At 45.5% G+C, this 19,856-nt stretch overlaps 1 protein-coding gene across 2 annotated transcripts; it reads left to right on the top strand.

Annotated features, from left to right (window-relative positions):
* Positions 1-1,748: 1,748 nt before the first annotated feature.
* DYNLL2 (dynein light chain LC8-type 2) lies at positions 1,749-10,881 on the top strand. 2 transcript variants are annotated; one of them, XM_069067426.1, is made up of 3 exons: positions 1,749-2,108; positions 6,014-6,152; positions 8,824-10,881. In XM_069067426.1, exons 2-3 carry the CDS (start codon positions 6,021-6,023, stop codon positions 8,959-8,961), a joined length of 270 nt encoding a protein of 89 aa, XP_068923527.1. In that variant the 5' UTR covers positions 1,749-2,108; positions 6,014-6,020; the 3' UTR covers positions 8,962-10,881. The 2 variants fall into 2 exon arrangements, with proteins under 2 accessions (XP_068923527.1, XP_068923528.1); XM_069067427.1 differs by lacking the exon at positions 1,749-2,108 and adding an exon at positions 2,258-2,332.
* Positions 10,882-19,856: the final 8,975 nt, after the last annotated feature.

Below are 19,856 nucleotides of genomic sequence, written 5' to 3'. Positions count from 1 at the left end.
CATAAGTGCCCTGATTGCTTCTGTTTGTTGAGCTGGGGAAATCCATTCTTAGGATTTCTCCTTTCAAGCCTTGTTTCAAGCACCTGTCTACCTCTGCCATGTTCTTCTGCCTCAAGACACTATCAACTGCTCCTGGCAGGAGGAAAGTGGTCCTGGTGGTATGGATTCCCCTCCCCCCACTAGAATTCAAATTCATTTAGCTGTCCTCTGGTCTGCTCAAGGTCCAAGAGAGATCAAGTCAGAGAGTTAGTCTCTTAGTTCAGCTTTGTGGAGACGGGAAAGGGAGCTCCTGTAATGAGTCCCAGTCAATTACTTCTTGTTTTCATTCTTTTTTTTTCTTTTGGTTCCAGAGGACATTCCATGTGGAGGCACCCCACGGAGATCTCCAAACAAAAACCCATGTTCTGTAATGAGCAAGTCAACAAGAAGCATTTATTAAGCCCCTACTATGTGCCAGGCATTATATTAAGTGCTGGGATACAAAGTAAGGCAAAAACAGGCCTTGCCCTCAAGGAACTCACAATCTAAGGAGGGAAACAAAATGTAAATGATCTATCTATCTATCTATCTATCTATCTATCTATCTATCTATCTATCTATCTATCTATCTATCTATACCTACATATGATGTATTTTTAAAGACATATAATTGGGGTTAAATTTCATTCTCCCAGTCTGGAAGTTAGCTGGCAGACAGGAATGGACATGATCTCATGCTTGGAAAGGAACCTCCCCTACCCATCACTCTAGGGGCATACCCACTGGATGAAACAGATCTAAGAACAGAAAAAAGACATTTCTAGCTCTTCTCTTTGAGCACCCTGGGTACACACCCTATCTTTGCCACCAGAGTTGCTTCAGCTCTAGGCGGCCACACTATTCAGCCTTGTCATCCCTCTCCCACTCAACATCCTCAGCTAACTTCACAGCCAAAAGCTTTGACCATTTTCTTTCTGGTGTGTTTGATTCATTGGCCCAAAACAGCTTACTTTGCTTCTGGGGAGAGGCTTCGGCTGCTGAAAGAATAAAATGGTCTGGGAAGAGCTTGGGATCCCTGAAACCAAACTTAGATTTAGCATTTTTGCATTGTACGTCCACCCTGCAGCTCTGCCCAGACAAATATTAGCTGTGAGCAGAAATGTTTCTCCTGGATGACCAGCAGACATTGTGTAGTTTAGGAGACTACAGGGTTACCAAGTCCCCTGCCCTTGCTTTAGGCTCAAAGGAAAAAGGCTGGGGGGAGGGGGAAGGACATCAGTAGGGCCTTCCGATGGAGGGGGAAAGGAGACTTGATTGTGCCCCTATCCCTCTCTAAGGGGCTGTACTCTCTTCTCTCCTTTTCCACAGGTGTGGTGTCTCCTTGTTTTTTTCCTCCCTTTAGTTGGGGTCTCCAATCCCTTTCTCTCTTGGGCTGGGCTAGGGTTTATTTCTTAACAACTCTGTCACCTCCATCCATCCCCTCCATAGGTTTTCTACCTTTCTTTCTAAATGGTCAAAGACTGTCTTCACTTTCCACCTTCCCCCCTACAAGGTGTTTCTCCCTCCCCACCCCCAGCCCCTCCTTAAACCAGCCCTCCCCATCCCAATCCCTCCTTCTGCCCAGGGGCATTGTGGGAGGAAACAAGATGTGGGGCGAGAGCGGCGCGGGGAGAAGCCCGCAGTGCGGGGCCGGGCTGGCGCAGCCAATGGGGAGGCCCGGCGACGGCGCGTGGGGAGGGGCGGGGGGCAGGGGCGGGGCTCTATTTCAGAGGGGGGGCCGCGCGCCAGCCGGGGCTCAGCGGCAGAGCAGAGTAGAGCTGAGGGAGGTTGTGCTCGCGTGGGAGCAACCTGCCCACCGGGAGAGAAAGAGGGAGCGGGAGAGGGCGCGGGAGGGAGAGAAAGGAGCAAGCTAGGAAGTAAGGACTGCGCGCACGGGGCCGGGGCCGGGGCCGCGGGGCACTGGAGCTGAGCGACCTGCGGTGGCTGCAGCTGCAGGAGCAGCAAAGGGGACACCGCCCCCGTCCCCCTTCCCCTGCCCCCACCCCCTCCCCCGCATCGTCTCCCTTGCCAACCACCTTTGATTTTTGCTCCCTCGAGGGAGCTGCGTTCGAGGACTTGTCACCGTGAAGGTGAGCGGCTGGGGCAGGGGTTGTGCCCGGGAGCGGGGTGGGAGGGGGGAAGTGTGTGCTTGGCGGAGTGCGTGCTTGGGGGAGGGGGCTCCCGAGGGAGACCTGGGGGAGGGAACCTATCCAAACTAGCGGCCTGGTGGGTGGGGACTTGAAGCTGGCTCCCTGGGGCGCCGGGTGGAGGTGGGAGGGGGTGGGAGGGGAAGAAGGACCGTGGTGGCCTCAGGGTAAGTGACTGGGCCTTGGGCTAGTCTGGCCTTAGTCTTCTCTGCGCGCTCCTCCTTCACCTCCCCCACCTCCACCTCCAGGGTCTGTAGATGGCTCCTTGGGCCAGTTTGGACGCTGCTTAACTGCTTTGCCCTCTGCGGCTCCTGCTGCTGCTTCCCACAATGCCTCCTAGCCCCACCTTTATTATCCAGCAAAGGAGGGGGTTGGGGGGAGGATGGAAAGGGGCTGGGGCTGGTAGGAGGAATCCGAGGCCCTGATTGCCTCTCACAAGACCTGGAGCAAGTTTGGACTCCTGCCCCATATCGCTCTCCTTCCCCCCTGGAGGGATAGCATCAGCTCAGTTTAGCTTGCAACTCTGCGCTCCTCCTTCCTTAGCCTTGGCCTGCATCGAGGCTGCCCCAACCTCTGCCCAGAGGTGGAGGCGCGCTCGGGGGGGGGGGGCGCTACCTTCTTGGGTTTGGACCCCCTTTAGACTAGCCTTTTAGCCTTGGACTGCTTCAGGGTCTGCCTGGTGAGAAATTGAGGGTGGGGTTCCGATGTCTTCGGGTATACCTCCCCTCCGACCTTAGCCTTGGATTGCCCCAAGGCAGCCCCAGCCTCTTCTGGTGGGAGCTGTGTTAGGATTTCGACCTCCCTGGATTTGGACCCACTTTAGACTCTTAGCCTTGGACCACTGGGAGTCAGTCCCAGCCTCTGGCCGGGGGGGTGGGGGGAGGGTGGGGATGGGGGGGGGGAGACTGATTTCTCAGGGTTTGGATCCCACTTTAGACATGTCCCGCGGGGGCACCAGACTGCAGAGGTGTTTCCCCGCCTACCCCCGTAGGATTCTCGTTTTCTGATGTTTGGGGGCCCTGGGAAGGAGGGAGGAGGGGGATGGGCTGGAGAGGGCACCGGGCGTGACGCGGCTCCCGATGCTGCCCCCCTCCGGGGTGTCCTTCCTGCGGAGAGGACGCCCAGTCACTCCCGGCACAGCTCCAGGCCGATGGGGGTGGGGTGAGAGGCTCAGTGGACCAGGCCCTGCAGACCTGGCAGGGTTTGTGTATAAGGGGGAAGGACGAGGGACCGAGGCAGGCAGACAGTCTGGAAAGAAAGGAAGATTTTTCTTTTTTTACTTCTGAACCTCACTTGCCCTTCTGTGATCCCTTTTTGGAGATCAAACCCCTGGGGAAGAAAGAGAGTAGGAAAAAGGGACAGTATCCTCAGCCAGCAAAGGGGTGGGGTGGGGTGGGGGGAGGCTCCTGGAGGCTAGGAAGGGAGAAGTAGATGTTATTGAGGGATCTGGGAATCTATGACAAATATCTTCAAATTCCATCTTTACCTGATGCAAAATGGAGGGTGAGGGTTAAGAGGAATTGGCCTGCAGCCATTGACCCTGTTCTGTTCTCTAAAGAAGTATCTAATGACTCAACTCTTCCTACTTTACTCTTGAGTCCTCTACTCCTTTTTCCATTTTGAGGACAGGGTCTCTCCCATGGGAAGAGCTAAGCCTTTGAGGGTTTTTCTCTCCTTTCCTGAGCACGTTGGACTGAACTGGCTTGGGTGTAGGGGGGCACTAGTACGGGAAGGGGGAATAATTGTAGCATTGTAGTCACAAGACTGACATTATATAACTGGCTGGCTCTTTTCTGGAGAGTAGGCTGGGTTTTAATTACTTAACAAAGTTGTTCCTTTGGACTTTGGGGATGAGGCTGGGGAGCAGGTGAAATTGTTAGATAAAACTGCTAAATATGCACTTGTGTTTCCGGGACCACTCCCAACCCTTTCCCTTCACCCTCTCCTTTTGGGCTTTGTAAATAGTCACTCCTTAGAGTAACTCTGAATAAATAAATTTAAGATGAGCAGCAGAAAGACTAAGAGGCAATACCAGTGAGCTTTAAATCCAAATCTTATTCCCAAGTGCTTTCCTTATCTGACTGACTACCTTTCATCTTATGAATCAGGGATGATGAGGATAATAGGAATTTACCTTTCTTTAGAATAGTTATGGTTAAACAGTATTTTATGTATCCAGCTGATCTGGGAAATGGGAAGGTTCAAATGAGATAAAGGGAGTCCCAGTGATATGCCCAAGGTCATGATGGGGATGGGATGAAGGAGGCAGGCCTGGCAGGGTATGTTATGGGAGTAAGAAAAGAATGTTGTGTGTTGTTTCTGAGACAACCAGCTTCAGAATGGAAACCTTGTCCCCTGGCCCTTTCTTACAACTAGATTGTGCCTTCCAGGCACTGCTAACTTCTTGGGGGTAGGGGCCTACCCTTTTAATGCCTATTTGCCTGAGTCACCTCACTTAAGGTAGAAGTGCTGTACTTCAGATGATTTGGTATCATTCACTACAGTTTAAGTTTTAGCAATTGTATCCTTTTTTTACAATACCAAGTGAAGGATTATTTACTATAGGCAAATCCTGGCATTCTCTGAGTCAAGTTGTGGGAAGGGGGTAGGCAGAAGATAGGCCCAGAGGTAGTGACTTTCTGCCTTCTGATTTTGAGGAGACTAATAGTTCACACTGTCTAGGTCTCACCTGCATGCCCAGGGTAGAATTAGGATAGGCTGAGAAACTACCCGTACCCAGCAGGTTAGATGTCAGGCCAAGGAGGGGAAGCTCTAGAAGTGGGATCTCCATGGGGTGGTGGTAGGTATAATAATTCTGGGGGACTAGGGTTGGAATTCACCTGAATATCCTTCCCTCTCCTTGTACTGCAAACAAGCCTGAATGCCCTCTGGTGGTTTCTCTTATGTCTGAGTCTGGGGTAAACTCTGGGTCTGTGACTGCTCTAGGATGCTACCAGAGGTGTTTGTTGTGTTTTGTTTTTTGACCGCGATGGGAAGCAAGTAACATTAAAGTAATAGTTTTTCCTATTGATGGTATATATCTATATATCTATATCTACATATTAATGGTATATTACCTATAAAGGGTACCATCCATATTGGAGGTATCACAGATTATCCACACGTCTACCACTGTTTTCTCCACTTAGGTTTTTATTGAAACAAAGTGTTTTTAGTATGCCTTCTAGGGGAGGAGAGGAGGATTGTCATACTACCCTTGGTGGATGTAGAAACTGAGATGCAAAAGATACCACCTTGCCCAAAGTCATGGGAAATCTGGAGTGAGACACATCCTTTGCTGGGGAGGGTGGAGAAGGGTCAAAGAAGAATTCAAAGTGCAAGGAGGTCTGAGTAGGAGGCAGGCACATGGTCCTGAGTCTGAGTTCTCCAGATCTCTTGATAGGAATCATAATTTAGCATTGGAAGAAGACATTAGAGTCTGGTCCAACCCATTCATTTTACAGATGAGGAAACTGAGTCCCAGAGAGGTGATGAGGTCAGTTGTCCATGATCACTTTGGCAATGACAGCTAGGACTAGAACCATTTCTGCTTCTTCATTCTTTGTTCTTCTCTCATACTCAGACTTCCATTTGTTTTGAATTTGCTGATAACCAGACTTATAAAATTGATTGCCTTTCTCATTCCTTTCCTCCTTTGAATTGGTCAGAGTCTCTAATCAACTACTGAGTTTGGGAGAACTTTATAACCCCTCATCAGTGCAGGGCTACCATTTTCTCCTGTCCCCAGAATGTGTAGCATGAGTTTTCTTCACCTGGTGGGCCCTCAAACCCCAGAGATGTGGAATGAAGAACCAGATTGATTCGCCACATTTGTTTTTTTGCTATAGTGCCACCATGTCTGACCGGAAAGCAGTGATCAAGAACGCAGACATGTCTGAGGACATGCAGCAGGATGCGGTTGACTGTGCAACACAGGCTATGGAGAAGTACAACATAGAGAAAGACATTGCTGCCTATATCAAGAAGGTACAGCATGAGGAGACAAGCTGAGGGATGGGGGAGCTGGCCCAGCAACTTGAGGAGAAGAGTACTAGACAACTCAGCCACATTAATTCATGTATAGAGCCTGCCTGCTTAGAGAATCATATATAGGATTTAGGGAGGGGATGGGGGCCCCCAAACCTGTGTTTTCATTGGTATAAGGAAATCCATCTACTAATACAAATGGTGGGGCAGCTTAGGGGACAAAGTGGATAGGACGCGGGGTCTGGAGTCCAAAAGACTCATCTCCCTGAGTTCAAATCCAGCCTCTGACACTTCCTAGTTGTGTGACCCTGGACAAGTCATTTAACCCTGTTTGTCTCTGTTTCCTCATCTGTAAAATGAGCTGGAGAAGAAATGGCAAACACTCCACTATCTCTGCCAAGAAAATCTCAAATGGGGTCATGTAGAGTCAGACATGATTGAAAAACAAAACATCATTCCATCAATGTAGATTGGTAACTACCAACATAACTTGGCCCAGGGTCACCCAGCCAGTATATATCCCAGACCGAACTGTTCCTGACTTCAAAAGCCTATTCTCCTCTCTTACTTCTGCATGAGAATTTACTTGTAGATAGACAAAGGAGGGATTTTCTGCTTTTACAAAAGAAAAGGATTATTAGGTAGTAGGTGACAAAGCTAGAATTCCCTTCTCATGCTGAGTCCTTTGGTCTTCTCCCACACTCAGTTACCTCTTGCTCTCCAGAGTCAGAGAAAGTTATATTATTCATTACCACTTTTTGTTTTGTTTTTGGAATACAAATCATAGGGTTTCTTTAAAGTGACTTCACAAGTGTATGTTTTGGAGATCATTAAGTTCTTGACTGACAGGCAGTAAATGTTGTCATCTTGTGGTCAATTACTGAATAGTCTAAAGTGAAAACCTCTAAAATTGTGACAGAAGCCCATGGGGGGAAATGATTTGTGGAGGTTCTGATCAGAATATCACTTCTCAGTTAGGAAATGGCCCAGTGTGATCTGGAAATGGGTGACCTCATAGAATTACAGTATTTTAGAACTGGAAGGAAGAGTATAGACCAATTCTAGATCTGCTAGAAAGACTGCAGGCTTGGGGGTGGGGAGACTTGGACTCTGATCTCATGGCTCAGCCACAAACTTGCAGTGTGACTTTGGGCATGGTGTTTGGCCTCTAAAGCTCAGTTTCTTCCTCTTGTAAAATGAGAAGGTTGAACCAGATGATCCCTAAAGTTCCTTCCAGCTTGGACATGGTACTCATCTACCCAGCCTCTAAATTTCATGGTCAAGGAAACTGAGACGTGGAGGAGAATTAATTTTCTCACAGAGCTACCAGAGCTTGGGACCAGAATCCAGGTTTCTAGAAGTCCTCAGTCTAGTGTTCTTTATATGATACAGTGAGAATACCTACTATGTACATAACTGTTCACAAAGCTCTTCACAAATGTTATCTTATTTGATTCTCAAGAGAACCCTGACAAATAGGTGCTGTTTACAGACTTGGAAACAGGTTGAGTGAGGTTAAGTTGACTTGCTTTTAGGGTCACATCACTAGTAAATTGTCTGAGGCTGGATTTGAACTCCCTTCACATACAGCACTATCCACTGTACCACCTAATTATATACCTCTTTTATACCACTGCCTCTTAAATGTAGTTGATTGAACTATAGGAACTATAGGCTGTGGGGAAATCTACCTCAACTGGTCACTTGAGAATTCCTAGTTTTAGTGTAAAGACCTCATATACCTTACACACACATACCTCATTCCCATGGGGTTCTAAAGCTGCTTCTGTAGGACAGTTATAGAATTGAAACAACTGCTGAGGTGAAGAGATAGAAGATTGTCCACCTTTCTGACATCTCTTTACTCTCAACCCATGGAAAGGATGAATTCGAATTTTATTATTAAATTTCTATGACTTCCTAGGCTCCTATTCCTGATTCTGGACCTGAAAGAGGAATAATTTCAAAGGAATTAATATACTCACCATGTTGAGTTAGGTACTAGGGATACAAGGACAAAAACAAAACCATGACTACCCTCAGGGAACTTACATATTCTTAGGATATAATAATTATATTCTACTGAATTTAAGTTGATTTGTAGGGGATTGATTTTAACCAAACAACCTAGAGAGAGCCAAGTCTCCAGGTATTTGTGGAATACTTTCCTCTCTTCCAACTCTCCAAATTTCAGACCATGTTCGTCACTTGAAGTCATGATAAATTAGTGATCTGAAAGGCAGTAAAGGCCCAAGTAGTCCCTGTTGTGCTTTAGTGATTTGGGGAGATTATTTGACCTCCCAGATTCCCCAAATACAGATTAGCTGAAGGGAACAAAAGTTTGGAGGGGGTGGGGTAGAGAAAGAAAGATGACCAGTTCTTACCTCTAAAGTAGCTAAGGCCAGAAGGGCTGGAATAATTAGCCTCTGGTGTGATTCATTATTAATGGGCGGAGGAAGAACCTAGTTAGCCTTAGAACCTGAGCTCCCACAGCTTAGAGAACTGAAGTCATTATGTGGGGGTGGGGTGTGGAAGGTGGTTGTGAATAGGGAGTCAGGAAAGGTACCAACTAACCCTCCCCTGGGGCCCAGCTACTGATGAGAGATTTTCCTGATCTCACCTCCTAGACCCTCCCTCCCTAACTGTCACCCCAACTCTTATTTTCTCTTAGGAATTCGACAAGAAATATAACCCCACGTGGCATTGTATTGTGGGCCGAAATTTTGGCAGCTACGTCACACATGAGACAAAGCACTTCATCTATTTTTACTTGGGTCAAGTTGCAATCCTCCTCTTCAAGTCCGGCTAGGTGGCGCAGTGGTGGCGGTGGCTGCGGTGGTGGAGGCGGGCAGCGGTGGTGGCAGGCGGAGCTGGGACTGTTATATGCACTGAAGGCTGGCACCAGGATTTCCTCTTCAATGGCTGTGCTACTGCATGGATTGTATACTCGACTTCATGTGTATATGTTGCAGTAAAAAAAAAACAAAAACAAAAAAACCTACTTCTGTTTAGTTGCCTGGGGAAGAAGGCTGCTTTCTGTTGTTTAATTTAAAAAAAAAAAAAAGATATACCCCCTCCCCCTTTGGTTGTATTGCACTAGGAAATATCTCTCAAAAAATTCACCCATCCCCCTAAAAAAAGCTTAAAAGGAGAAGCAAACCCCCCCCCCCAGGATTTTGGAGTGCTCAACTTAATTCTTCCCAGTGATGGATGCCTTCTTTGGAAGGCTTGAGGAAAGCTAGGGGGATGGGGTAATGTATTTGGGTTGGGATGGGGGGGGGAGGGCTCAAGTAAAGGGCAGATTTCTTTCCCCATAATGTGAATCCAAATGTTTTTGGATTATGAGTTGGGCAGGGGGTGAGAATCCTCTAGAGAGACACTGGAAACTATTTGTTGTGGGGTGGGGGTGGGGGGCAGAGACTTGTCTTGCTGTCTTCATTAGTGCTTAAGGGAGTGTCTAAGAGGTGTGTATGTGTGTGTGTGTCTTTGTGGATTTGGTGCATTAGGCTATTTTTTTTCCTGCTGGTGCTCAGATTGGGAGGATGCTAGGGGCAAGATTATTCCATTTTCTCTCATTCCATATCCCCAACCTGGCCACGTTCAACTCATGAACTCTTTCTCCACTTGGAAGAGTCCCTTAGGTTAGCCTCCCTGTTAGCTGATGGCCAGGGAATTTCCAATGACTTTGGGTCTGAACCTTCCTCCTTTCTATATTTGAGGAGTCTTTGAGAGAGACAGAATGTGTGTGTATGTGTGTCTGTGTAGTGGGGCACAGGTAAAGATGATTGTGGGGCAGCTGAGTGATCTGGGCACAGTATCACTTTAGCTCTTCAACTACCTAGTGCAGGAGAGGCTGTTGGTCTCTGGCGGAGACTTGACAAAAGGATGCCCAGGAACAGTTGTATGACTAGAGAAGTCTTGGCCTCTGTCATCTTTGGAGCTGGTTCTCAGTTGTAGGCTAGAGAAGGTGTGACTTGTTGCAACACTGAAGCCTCTAGTAGAGTGCATGACGGTGTTTCCGGGCTGGGGGAGCAGAGCTGGTGGCTTTGGTGGATTTGTTAAGTGATTTTGGGGGAGCTCCTATGGGAACTCAACTTGCAGCATAGATGAAGGGGACAGAAAGACATGAAGGAAGCAGGGGAACCCTAATGGGAGGGGAGAGAGGGCTTCAATTTAAGGGATTGTAGAGGCTTAACGAGAGTGAAATTGAGGTGAGTGGGAAGGCTAATGCCTTGAACTGCTGATTTTCCTGTGTCTTGTCCAAAATACTGTCGTGGGGGTGAGGTAGATGTCAGGGAATTAGGGATGAATGAAGCTCCTTTTTTCAAGCTTAAGTCCTGGCAGAATGGGCTATCCTTCCCCCAAGTCTTCTGTGCTTTCCACCTTTTTTTACAATGCTAGAGGAAACCTGCATTGGTGGGGTGGGTGGGGTGGGGCAGTGATAGGATGTTCTTTGTATTATAAACTGGGCAGTGAAGGATGTGCTGTCTGTGATAAATTGCTTGGATATTAGATTTTTTTTTTTAAATGTTTGAGTTTGTGTTGTCTCCCTCTCCCCTACCCCCTTGACTTCCCCTTGACTTGTAAGGCCAATTGAAAGTGTCTGGTTCGTGTTCATCTCTTTTGTCTTTATTCTCTTGGAGCAGGGGTGGCTGCCCCCCTTCCTCATCCCCCTTGCTCTGCCTCCATTCCTCTCTTGGACATTAAAAGTTGATTGATGCACTTCAAACTTGTCTGTTGTGTTCTTTGGGGGATGGAGTGGGTAAGGGATTTTGACAGATTCAAGTTATAAAGATTTCTTAGCCCTATTCCTTGAGTAAGGGGGAGGAGTAGGGTAACCAGGTGATCTGGTCTGATACTAGGACCCAGCTGCATTGCCTAGGGGTGGTCTTCTGGACAGCAGATTCATCCCTAAGCTTGGACACTAAGCTTAGACACTTTTTGTTTTGGAATGCATCTCCAGTGCCCCAGCTGTGTCTCCCATCCCATCAGTTCTAATAAACAAATTGCAAGTTATCTATGGTGGTTTCTAAAGGCCTTGTGGGTGAGTGGGGAAGTTAAGGTGATTGATTGGTCAGGGGGTAGAGGGAAGGGAAGCCATTGTTGCTCCAGATAGCACTATCCCAGAAACTGTTCTCAGTGGAAATTAGAAACTCCTGTTCTGCTGACCTTTGGTTTAATTCTACCAGGTCTAAGGGAGATGGAAGTAAAGAAGAAGGGAAGAGCCAAAACTTGCTCTAGCTATCCCTAGGATTAAAGAGAACTTTCATTATTCAGCATGGGGTGGCTATGTTAGCATCCTTGCCCTTCGCTTAGGTGTTTTCCTTAGTCAAGAGGCTCTGGTTCCCTTAGCATCTGACTATCTTGCACTGCAGTTTGGGCTCTGAGAAGGAACCCCACCCCACCCGATCCCACTGCCCAGGTACTCGCAGCATTCCCATGAAGGGAGTGGGAGTCCCACTTTGGAAGTGACTTTCATGACTCCTAGGGATCAAAAAACAACAGAGAATAAAAAGCAAGGGACTTTGGGGGGCACCCCAGCCTTCATCTCCTGCACAAATAACATTTCTCTCCATTGTCTTACTTTCCCCCCTACCCCCAACTGAATGCTCTATCTCCTCTGCTTGTGAGAGGTGTTTATTATAATCCATACCTATCCTTTCTGTTTAATGATCCCCATTGCAAGACCATTCTTAGGAGACAAAGTTGGGGAGAGGTGATAGGCTTCCTGCTCGCTCTCCTGTCTTTTCCCTCAAAAAAAGGAAAAGCGTTAGAAATGCTACATCTAAGAAGATTTGGACCCCAGACTGCGTTCTGCGTTCCCAATCTCTGTCTCTCTGTCTCCCCCCCCCCCCCCCCCCCCCCCATGGAATTTAGACCTCTTCATCAAGTTTTCTGGGAATGGCTATAGCTACTTGGACGATCCTGCTTAAAAAGGTAAAGATGACTCTGGAGGGACTTTTCTTTCCATATCCTCTATGGAAGCATAGCATCCCTTCCAGCAATAACAAGGGGGTTCTTACATATCCAATCTTCGGGGGCCTAGGGGAAGGAAAGAAATCCTTTGGGGTGGGGTGAAGAAGCAGACTCAGACCTGAGAAGGTCTTATTCTTCTGGAGATGGGAAAGCAGAGTGGGGTGGGCAGTAAACATCTACATCTCCTTCCCTGGGAGAGGGGTGTGTGTGTGTGTGTGTGTGTGTGTGTGTGTGTGATCTTGGATTTTATTACTGTATGGAGTGGGTATTCACTCTGAAACCAAGCTTTGTGGGGAGGTCAGACAAATGGAACACCTGCAGAAAGTCTCTCTATGCAACTTAGTTGAGAAGGGGCAAGGACCTCAGTAGGTAGAGACTGAGGAATGATAGGCTAACCTTGGAGGACTTTCTGGAGGAAGTGGCCTTAGCCTGGGACAAAGTTGAGGAAGTGAGTCACATGCTGTCATGTGCTCTTTTATGTTCCTTCTCCTTGGGGCCACTCAGCCTAACTATATTTCTTCTGTTGCTTTCCTACCCTGGAGCTTCTTTCTGTGTGGTCTTTATGCCTGTCTTTAAGTAGATTCCAGGAGATGGGGGAGTCAACTAAGGTGGCAGCTGTGGGGAGACAGCTGGTGGTGAGGAAGGGGAAGCATTTAATTTTCTGGCTTAATGACTTTTCTCTTTTGGAATTGGGGGTGAGTGGGAAGTCACAATTCTGATTTTGCCCAGACAGGTTCCATAATCCTGGTATCTTCTTTCTTTGTGTCTGTTGGAGTTAATTATTTCCCAAGGTAGGATGTACTGTAGTTTACAACTTGACTGAAACAACACAATAAATGCATCGTGGTCTCTGTCTACTCTTTAGTGTTGGGAGAGGGCAGTTGTACCCCTTCCCCTACTTGCCATTGGATTCCATAGCTTAGCAGGAAAGGTCCTCCCACCCAGACCTATGGGGCTCATCCCTTGCTTTTATCAGCCTCTGGGGAAAGTGATTCAAACCCCACCTTTGATAATTAAGTATAATATTTATACTTAATAAGTGACTCTGGTTAAGTCATTTAACTTCCCTGGCACTCAGTTTCCACATCTGTAAAATGAGGGGGTTGGGCTATAAAGCTTTTGAGGTCCCTTGAACTCTAAAATCTTGTGATCCTATGACTTCCCCCCTGGGTATCTTAAACCCAGTATCTAATAACCATCATTAGAAAAGGTCCAGATTTAGAGTTCAATAGCATCTAAGAAACCAGCTAATTCTACTTCCTTTTCTTGCAAATGAGAATGAGAAAACTGAATTGTTACTTGTTCAAGGGAACAAATGGAAGAGCTGGGGTTGGAAATCTAGATCCTCTGATTTTCTGTTCTTTAGGTCAGAATAAAGTCTTCCATGTTTAAAGGCCATGGCAGTCTCTCTACCTGTCCATTCCTTCACCCAAGACTTTTCTCTCCTCTTGCTTGGGGATGGATGGATATATAAGATCCTTAAATACTTTCTAACCTCAGCCTCCTTGGGCTCTAGTTGCAAAACCTGACATTGTTACAGTGCTTTTAACTCTTCAAAGCTCTTTAAATTCTATTATCTCTTTTGATATTCATAGCAACCATAAAGTAGGCTTTCCTCATTTTATAAATGAGGGAAATGAGGACCGAATAATCCAATGGCCCTGACTTGGCATTCCACAGCTACTGTAGTTAGTAGCAGAGTCAATCAATCAATCAATCAGCTTTTATCAAGAGCCTCCTATGTGCCAGATACTGTGCTAAGGACTGGGGATACAAAAAGAGGCAAAAAAACAGTCCCTGTCTTCAAGGGGCTCACAATCTCACAATCTGGGGGGGGGGTGACAACAAACAAGTTTATAATATCAAGCTAGATGTAGTTTAAGTAGGAAATAAGAGAGGCAAGGCACTAGGATTAGGGGCTAAAAAGGCTTCCTGTAGGAGATAAAATTTTAGTTGGAACTTAAAGGAAGGGGCAGTTAGGAGGTATAGAAGATAGAGGGCTGGCTCTGGAATCAGGAGGACCTGAGTTCAAATCCTGTCTTAGACACTTGCTAGCTGTGTGATCCTGGGCAAGTCACTTACCCTTATTTTCCTCAGTTTCCTCATCTGTAAAATACACTAGAAAAAGAAATGGCAAACCACTCCAGTATCTTTGCCAAGAAAGCTCCTAATGGGATTACAAGGAGGCAGACAACAACTAACTAACAAAACAATAGTGAAAAAAGAAGCCAGGCCTAGAGCTCCTGTCTCCTAACCACTAAAATGGATCTCTTATTAGCTATGTCAAGAGAGACCCCTTGCAGTTGTATTGGACTGACTCCTTTGGAAACCCGCCCAGCACATATAGATTTAAACAGGGTTATTTAGAATGCTATCTAGGGGATGAGAGATAGGTGTCTTGCCTTCCCTGGGGTTCTTATTCTGCCATATGTCAAAGTTCTGAGATCTCCAAAGTTATAGTGTATAAGTTAATAGATAAGTCTTAGAAGTTGCTTAAGGCTTAGAAAAAGTTATATAATGTACCTGTGGTCACAAAACTAATAGTTTCTTTATCTATAAAATGATGGACTAGAGTAGATGACTTCCAAGAACTCTTTTGTCCCATGTTCTAAGAGTGTCTATCAATCCTTTTTTTCTTTTCCCTGAAGTATACCATCTGTGTGACTCTGAACAAGTCCCTTCACTTCTCAGTGCCCCAGGAAATCCTTGTATATATGTGGACCAATGGCTAGCAATATGTTATCTGATGTCAGGACCCTGGACCCTAATGAAGGAGGATATGGTCCAGGGCAAAGCCAGAGCACTGAGGCAGGGGAAGAACCATATAAATGGCTTACAGTTCAAATCCAACTCCCAAGACCCCAACCATTCTATGAGATGAGAAGGGTTAAAGAGAGAATCTGAGCCTACCTCCTTTCTGACTCTAGGGCCAGACCACTAGTTCATGCTGCCCTTCCTTCTATAAAGTAGGAAAATCACTAGTTTGGGAATCGGAGGTTCTGGGTTTGAATTCTGATTCAGTCATTTACTACCTGTGTGAACTTGGGCAAAGAATTTCAACTCTCTGGTTGTCAGCTTCCTTACCTATAAATGAGGAAGTTGGACTAATATCCTCTAAGGGAACTTTCAGCTCTAAATCCTATGATCCTTTGACTCCTAGGACCCTCATGTTGTCAAGTCTGAATGGAGAATGAGTCAAGATGGTTGGGTCTTGGGAGTTGGATTTGAACTGTGGACCATTTATATAGTTCTAACCCCTGCCTCCATGGGCTGACTTTGCCCTGGACCACATCCTCCTTCCATTAGGGTCCAGGGTCCTGGCATCAGATAACAATATTGTTCTTGGTTGACATATACACAAGAATTTCCCGGGGCACCAAGAAGTTAAAGGATTTGTCCAGGGTCACACAGTCATGTATATGTCAGGGACAGGATGACAAGGCTTGGTGGACACTCTTAGAACACAAGACAAACTGTTAAAAAAAAACACCACCCAAAAAACCCTTCAAAGGTACTTTGCTGACATACTGAACTATAATAAAGACTGATAAAATACACACCATTGGATTTGTCAAATGTAACTGAAACTTCTTCATCTCTGAATGAAGCCTATGAAATGGCTAAGATCCAGTAATGGAGTAGAATGGAGGCATTCCCCTGAGCTCAGCCAACATTATATCATCACCACCACCAACAACAACAACAACAAAGCTTTAAGCATATATTGTGCATTTGTGTGAGGATAATATGGCAATTAAAAAAGAATTTCCGTCTTTTACATGAGAGCTGAATTCAGAGTCAGGAAGACCTTGGGCTCACATTCTATCTCTGACATATTCTCTGTGTGACCCTGGACAAATCCCTTAGCTTCTCAGTGCCCCCAGACAATTCCGTAGGACTACAAGTTGTAGGGAAGGTGCTGAATTGAATAAGTAGAAGGCCTTACCTTATCTAGTAGCTCCCTATAGCAAAAAACAAAAACACAGGTCCTGTCCCTATGCCTAGAGAAGTGCCTTAAAATTTATAAGGTCCTTTACATACATGATCTCACTTGAGTCTCACACCTACCCTGTGAGCAAGTTATTATTATTATTCTTCCCCCTTTACAGACAAGGAAACGGAGTTTCCTACTCCTTCATATTTGAAGCACAATTTTAATGTGATCTAAGAAAGGAATGGGAATGACAATAACAAGCAGGATTCATCTCTGAATGTTGTTATGGGATTGTAACAGTCTGCTAACTCAAAAGAAATACAATTGCTGTACCAAACATTTAAATATAGAGGGTCAAAATATGATCTTTTCCTTGCAAGCTAATGGGTCTTTTGGGGACCGAAGGAGATAGTTGGTGAGCTCTATATAGGGAGGGAACTCTTCTGATCAGATGGATGAGAGTGGTTAAGTTTGCTTTCCCATATCCTCTTCCCCACACCTGTGGCTAAAAGTCATCCATTTCCCTAAGAGCCTTCAGTCTCTCTTTTGTAATCTGCCTTCTACATAGCTGCCAAAAAATTAATCTGCTTAATATTCTTTGGTGGCTCCCTATCGACTCTGGGATAAACTGCAAGCTCCTCAGACTGGCATTTAAGGATCTCTACAATCTGGCTCCACAATAGATTTAGAACTGAAAGGGACCTTAGAGGTTAACAAATCCAACACCTTCATTTTTTTAAACTTTCTTTTTAAAAATATTTCTTATTTTGAGTTCCAAATTCTCTCCCTCCTTCTGTCCCTCCCCCAGCCACTGAGAAGTCAGGCAATATGATACACAAAACATGTGAAGTTATGCAAGACATATCTCCATATTTTCAATAGCACCTTCATTTGGTTGATAAGGAAACTGAGGCATTGAGAAGTTAAGTGGCTAAATTGCCCAGAGTCACACAACTAATAACTGAGGTGTGATTTGACCCCAAGTCTCCAGTGGGTTCAATGCCCTACCCACTATATCTTCCCAGTTTAATTTTCCATGACTCCCTTGCTAGCACTCTATATTCTAGAAAAATCTGTTAGCTTTCTGTGATCACATCCTCCCCTCTCTTGCCTTTATGTATTGGTTCATGCCATACCCCATATTCAGAATATGCTCCTTTTTAGGGGCGGCTAGGTGGTACAGTGAGTAGAACACCGGCCCTGGAGTCAGGAGGACCTAGGTTCAAATCCGGCTTCAGACACTTAACACATACTAGATGTGTGACGTTGGACAAGTCACTTAGCCCCAATTACCCTGCCTTTCCCCCTCCAAAAAAAAAAATATGCTCCTTCATTTCTACTCTTGAAATTGCCTTTTTTTTTTTTAAAGATCCTGCTCAGGTAGCACTTCCCTCTCCTTCCTCTCACCTCACCCCAGCTGAAAGTGAACCTCCATCTTCAAATTTTTCCCAAGTCCTTTGGCTAGATCTTTCCTTTGCCATCACACTCTTTCTCTCTCCCCCCAATATAAATAGTATTTATTTTTTCCCAATTACATGTAAAGACAATTTTCAATATTCACTTTTTATAAGATTTTGAATACCAGTTTTTTCCCTCTCCCTGCCCCTCTTTCTTTTTCCCCCACCCCAAGACAGCAAGCAATCTGATACAGGTTATACATGTACAATAATGTAAAACATATTTCCACATTAGTCATGTCATCACACTCTTTCTTGAATTACCCTCACCTTTGTATGTGTAAAGCTCTGTTCCTCCACCTCCACCCCCCAATAGGAAGACAGCAAGATCCTTGAAGGCAGGGGTCATGCCATTTTGATTTCTGTATTTTGCATTTTTTTGCCTTTTGGAAGGGGGGAGGTAAGGTAATTGGGGTTAAATGACTTGCCCAAGGTCACATGGCTAGTTTTTTGTGTTAAGTGTCTGAGGCCGGATTTGAACTCACGTCCTCCTGATTCCAGGGCCAGTGCTCTATTCACTGCTCCACCTAGCTGCCCCTGATTTTTGTATTAACTCCCACCAAAGTGGCTTCTGTGAAACAAGTACTTAACAATATTTGAGTTGAAGTAATTATCAACCCCCTACCCTAATAATAACAAGAATAACTCACACTTATATAATGCTTTTTGGTTATAAAATGTTTATACACACATATCTCAGTGATCTCATTTAATTTTACAACAGTCTTGTAATGTAACTAATATAAGTTATACCCATTTTACAGTGAAGGAAAATGAGAAGTAAAGTAAATGACTTGCCAGGACTAGGGGGTAAGCCAATAAGTGGTAAAGAGTCTTCTGACTTTGTTGGGTGTCCTTTCCACAACACCATATCACCAATAGGAGATGGTTTAAGGTACAGCCCTTGTACTCAAGTTGTTTACAGAATATTTGGGGAGATAAGCAACACAGGAAACAATTAGCATTAACCTATAGTATATGATAAAATGCCAGGCTAGTATATACTGTAGGAATCTAGATCAAGCAAGTAGGATCAAAATAGTTTATACAGAGGGCAGGCAATAGGGAGCTAGATCTGTTCTTGAGAGGGTAGTGATTTGTAGATACTCAGTAAAGCAGTCTGCCAATGATAGGCGGGATGAATTGGATTGGGGAAAAGGTTGGACAGAGTTAAGAGAGAAAGGTCTGAAAGGTCAGCAAAGTGGGTGAGAGAAAAGGAAGAGACAGGAGGCAGGGGAGGAGGAAGGGGAGGAAATACAGAAGAGAACCCCTAGACCAGTCATGCAACAAGGGAGGGTCAGATGTTCGATCCTTACAGAATGGCCGTGCCACCTGGTAGCCAACATGAGTAATGCAGGGTAAGAAGGACCAGGTGGGCAAGGGGGAAGAGACAGGAGGCAGGCAATGAAATGTGCGTACGAAAGAGAAGAGGACCGGGCCCCTTGTGGGAGCATTTAGTGCACGTTCATGGTCACCCTCTCCACTTTACTCTGCCCAACACAAGGGTATTGATGGCAAAAGCTCTAGACCCTTTCTTCTGTACCTCATGTGACCATGTGAGGAAGTGGGGAAGCCCAGCTGATAGGGAACGAACTGGGTGGGTTTGGAGTCAGGAAGTCCCGGGTTCAAATCCTCTCTCAGGCATTTACTGGCTCTGTGACCATGGATGAGACCTTAACCTTTCTGTACCTTCATTTCCTCTTCTGTAAAATGAAGGGAGTAGATTTCAAAGCTTTTGAGGTTTCTTCTCTTTTTGATCCTGTCTCTCTGCTGCTCAGAAGTCTTTAGTGGGGATAGCTAGGTGGCACAATAGATAGAGCACCAGCCCTGGAGTTAGGAGGACCTGACTTCAAATCTAACCTCAGAAACTTAGTAGGTGTGTGACCCTGGGCATGTCATTGAACCCCAATTGCCACCCCCCTCCAAAAAAAGAGAAAGAACAAATAAAAAGTCTTCATTGTTACCCAATGATGTTCAAATCCCTTTGTTTGACTCTACACCCCTAACTATCTGGTCTCACTTGACCTTTCCAATCTTATTTCATATTACTCTTCTCCACACATACTATACTTCAGCCAAACTGGGCAACCTCTACTCTCCAAACATAAATTCTTTCTCATACTTCTTGCCTTTGTTTAGCCTGCCCCCTATGCCTGGAGAGTTCTCCCTTCCTCCTTTTTGCCTATTAAATTTCTGTCTATCCTTTATTGACCAGTTCTGATACCATCTCCTCCACGAAGCCTTTCTTAATCACTACAATCATCAACTACCTTCCCCATTGGATAAAGCACTGTGTTTTGTACCCCTTATGTGAACTTATCTTATGACATTATGTAT

Source organism: Petaurus breviceps, unplaced genomic scaffold (genome assembly GCF_028583685.1).
Source record: "Petaurus breviceps papuanus isolate PSGF00001 unplaced genomic scaffold, PetGlider_PUasm1.0 90750, whole genome shotgun sequence".
NCBI lineage: Eukaryota > Metazoa > Chordata > Mammalia > Diprotodontia > Petauridae > Petaurus > Petaurus breviceps.
The sequence above is the reverse complement of the archived record's forward strand: the minus strand, read 5'-3'. Positions and strand labels throughout refer to the sequence as shown.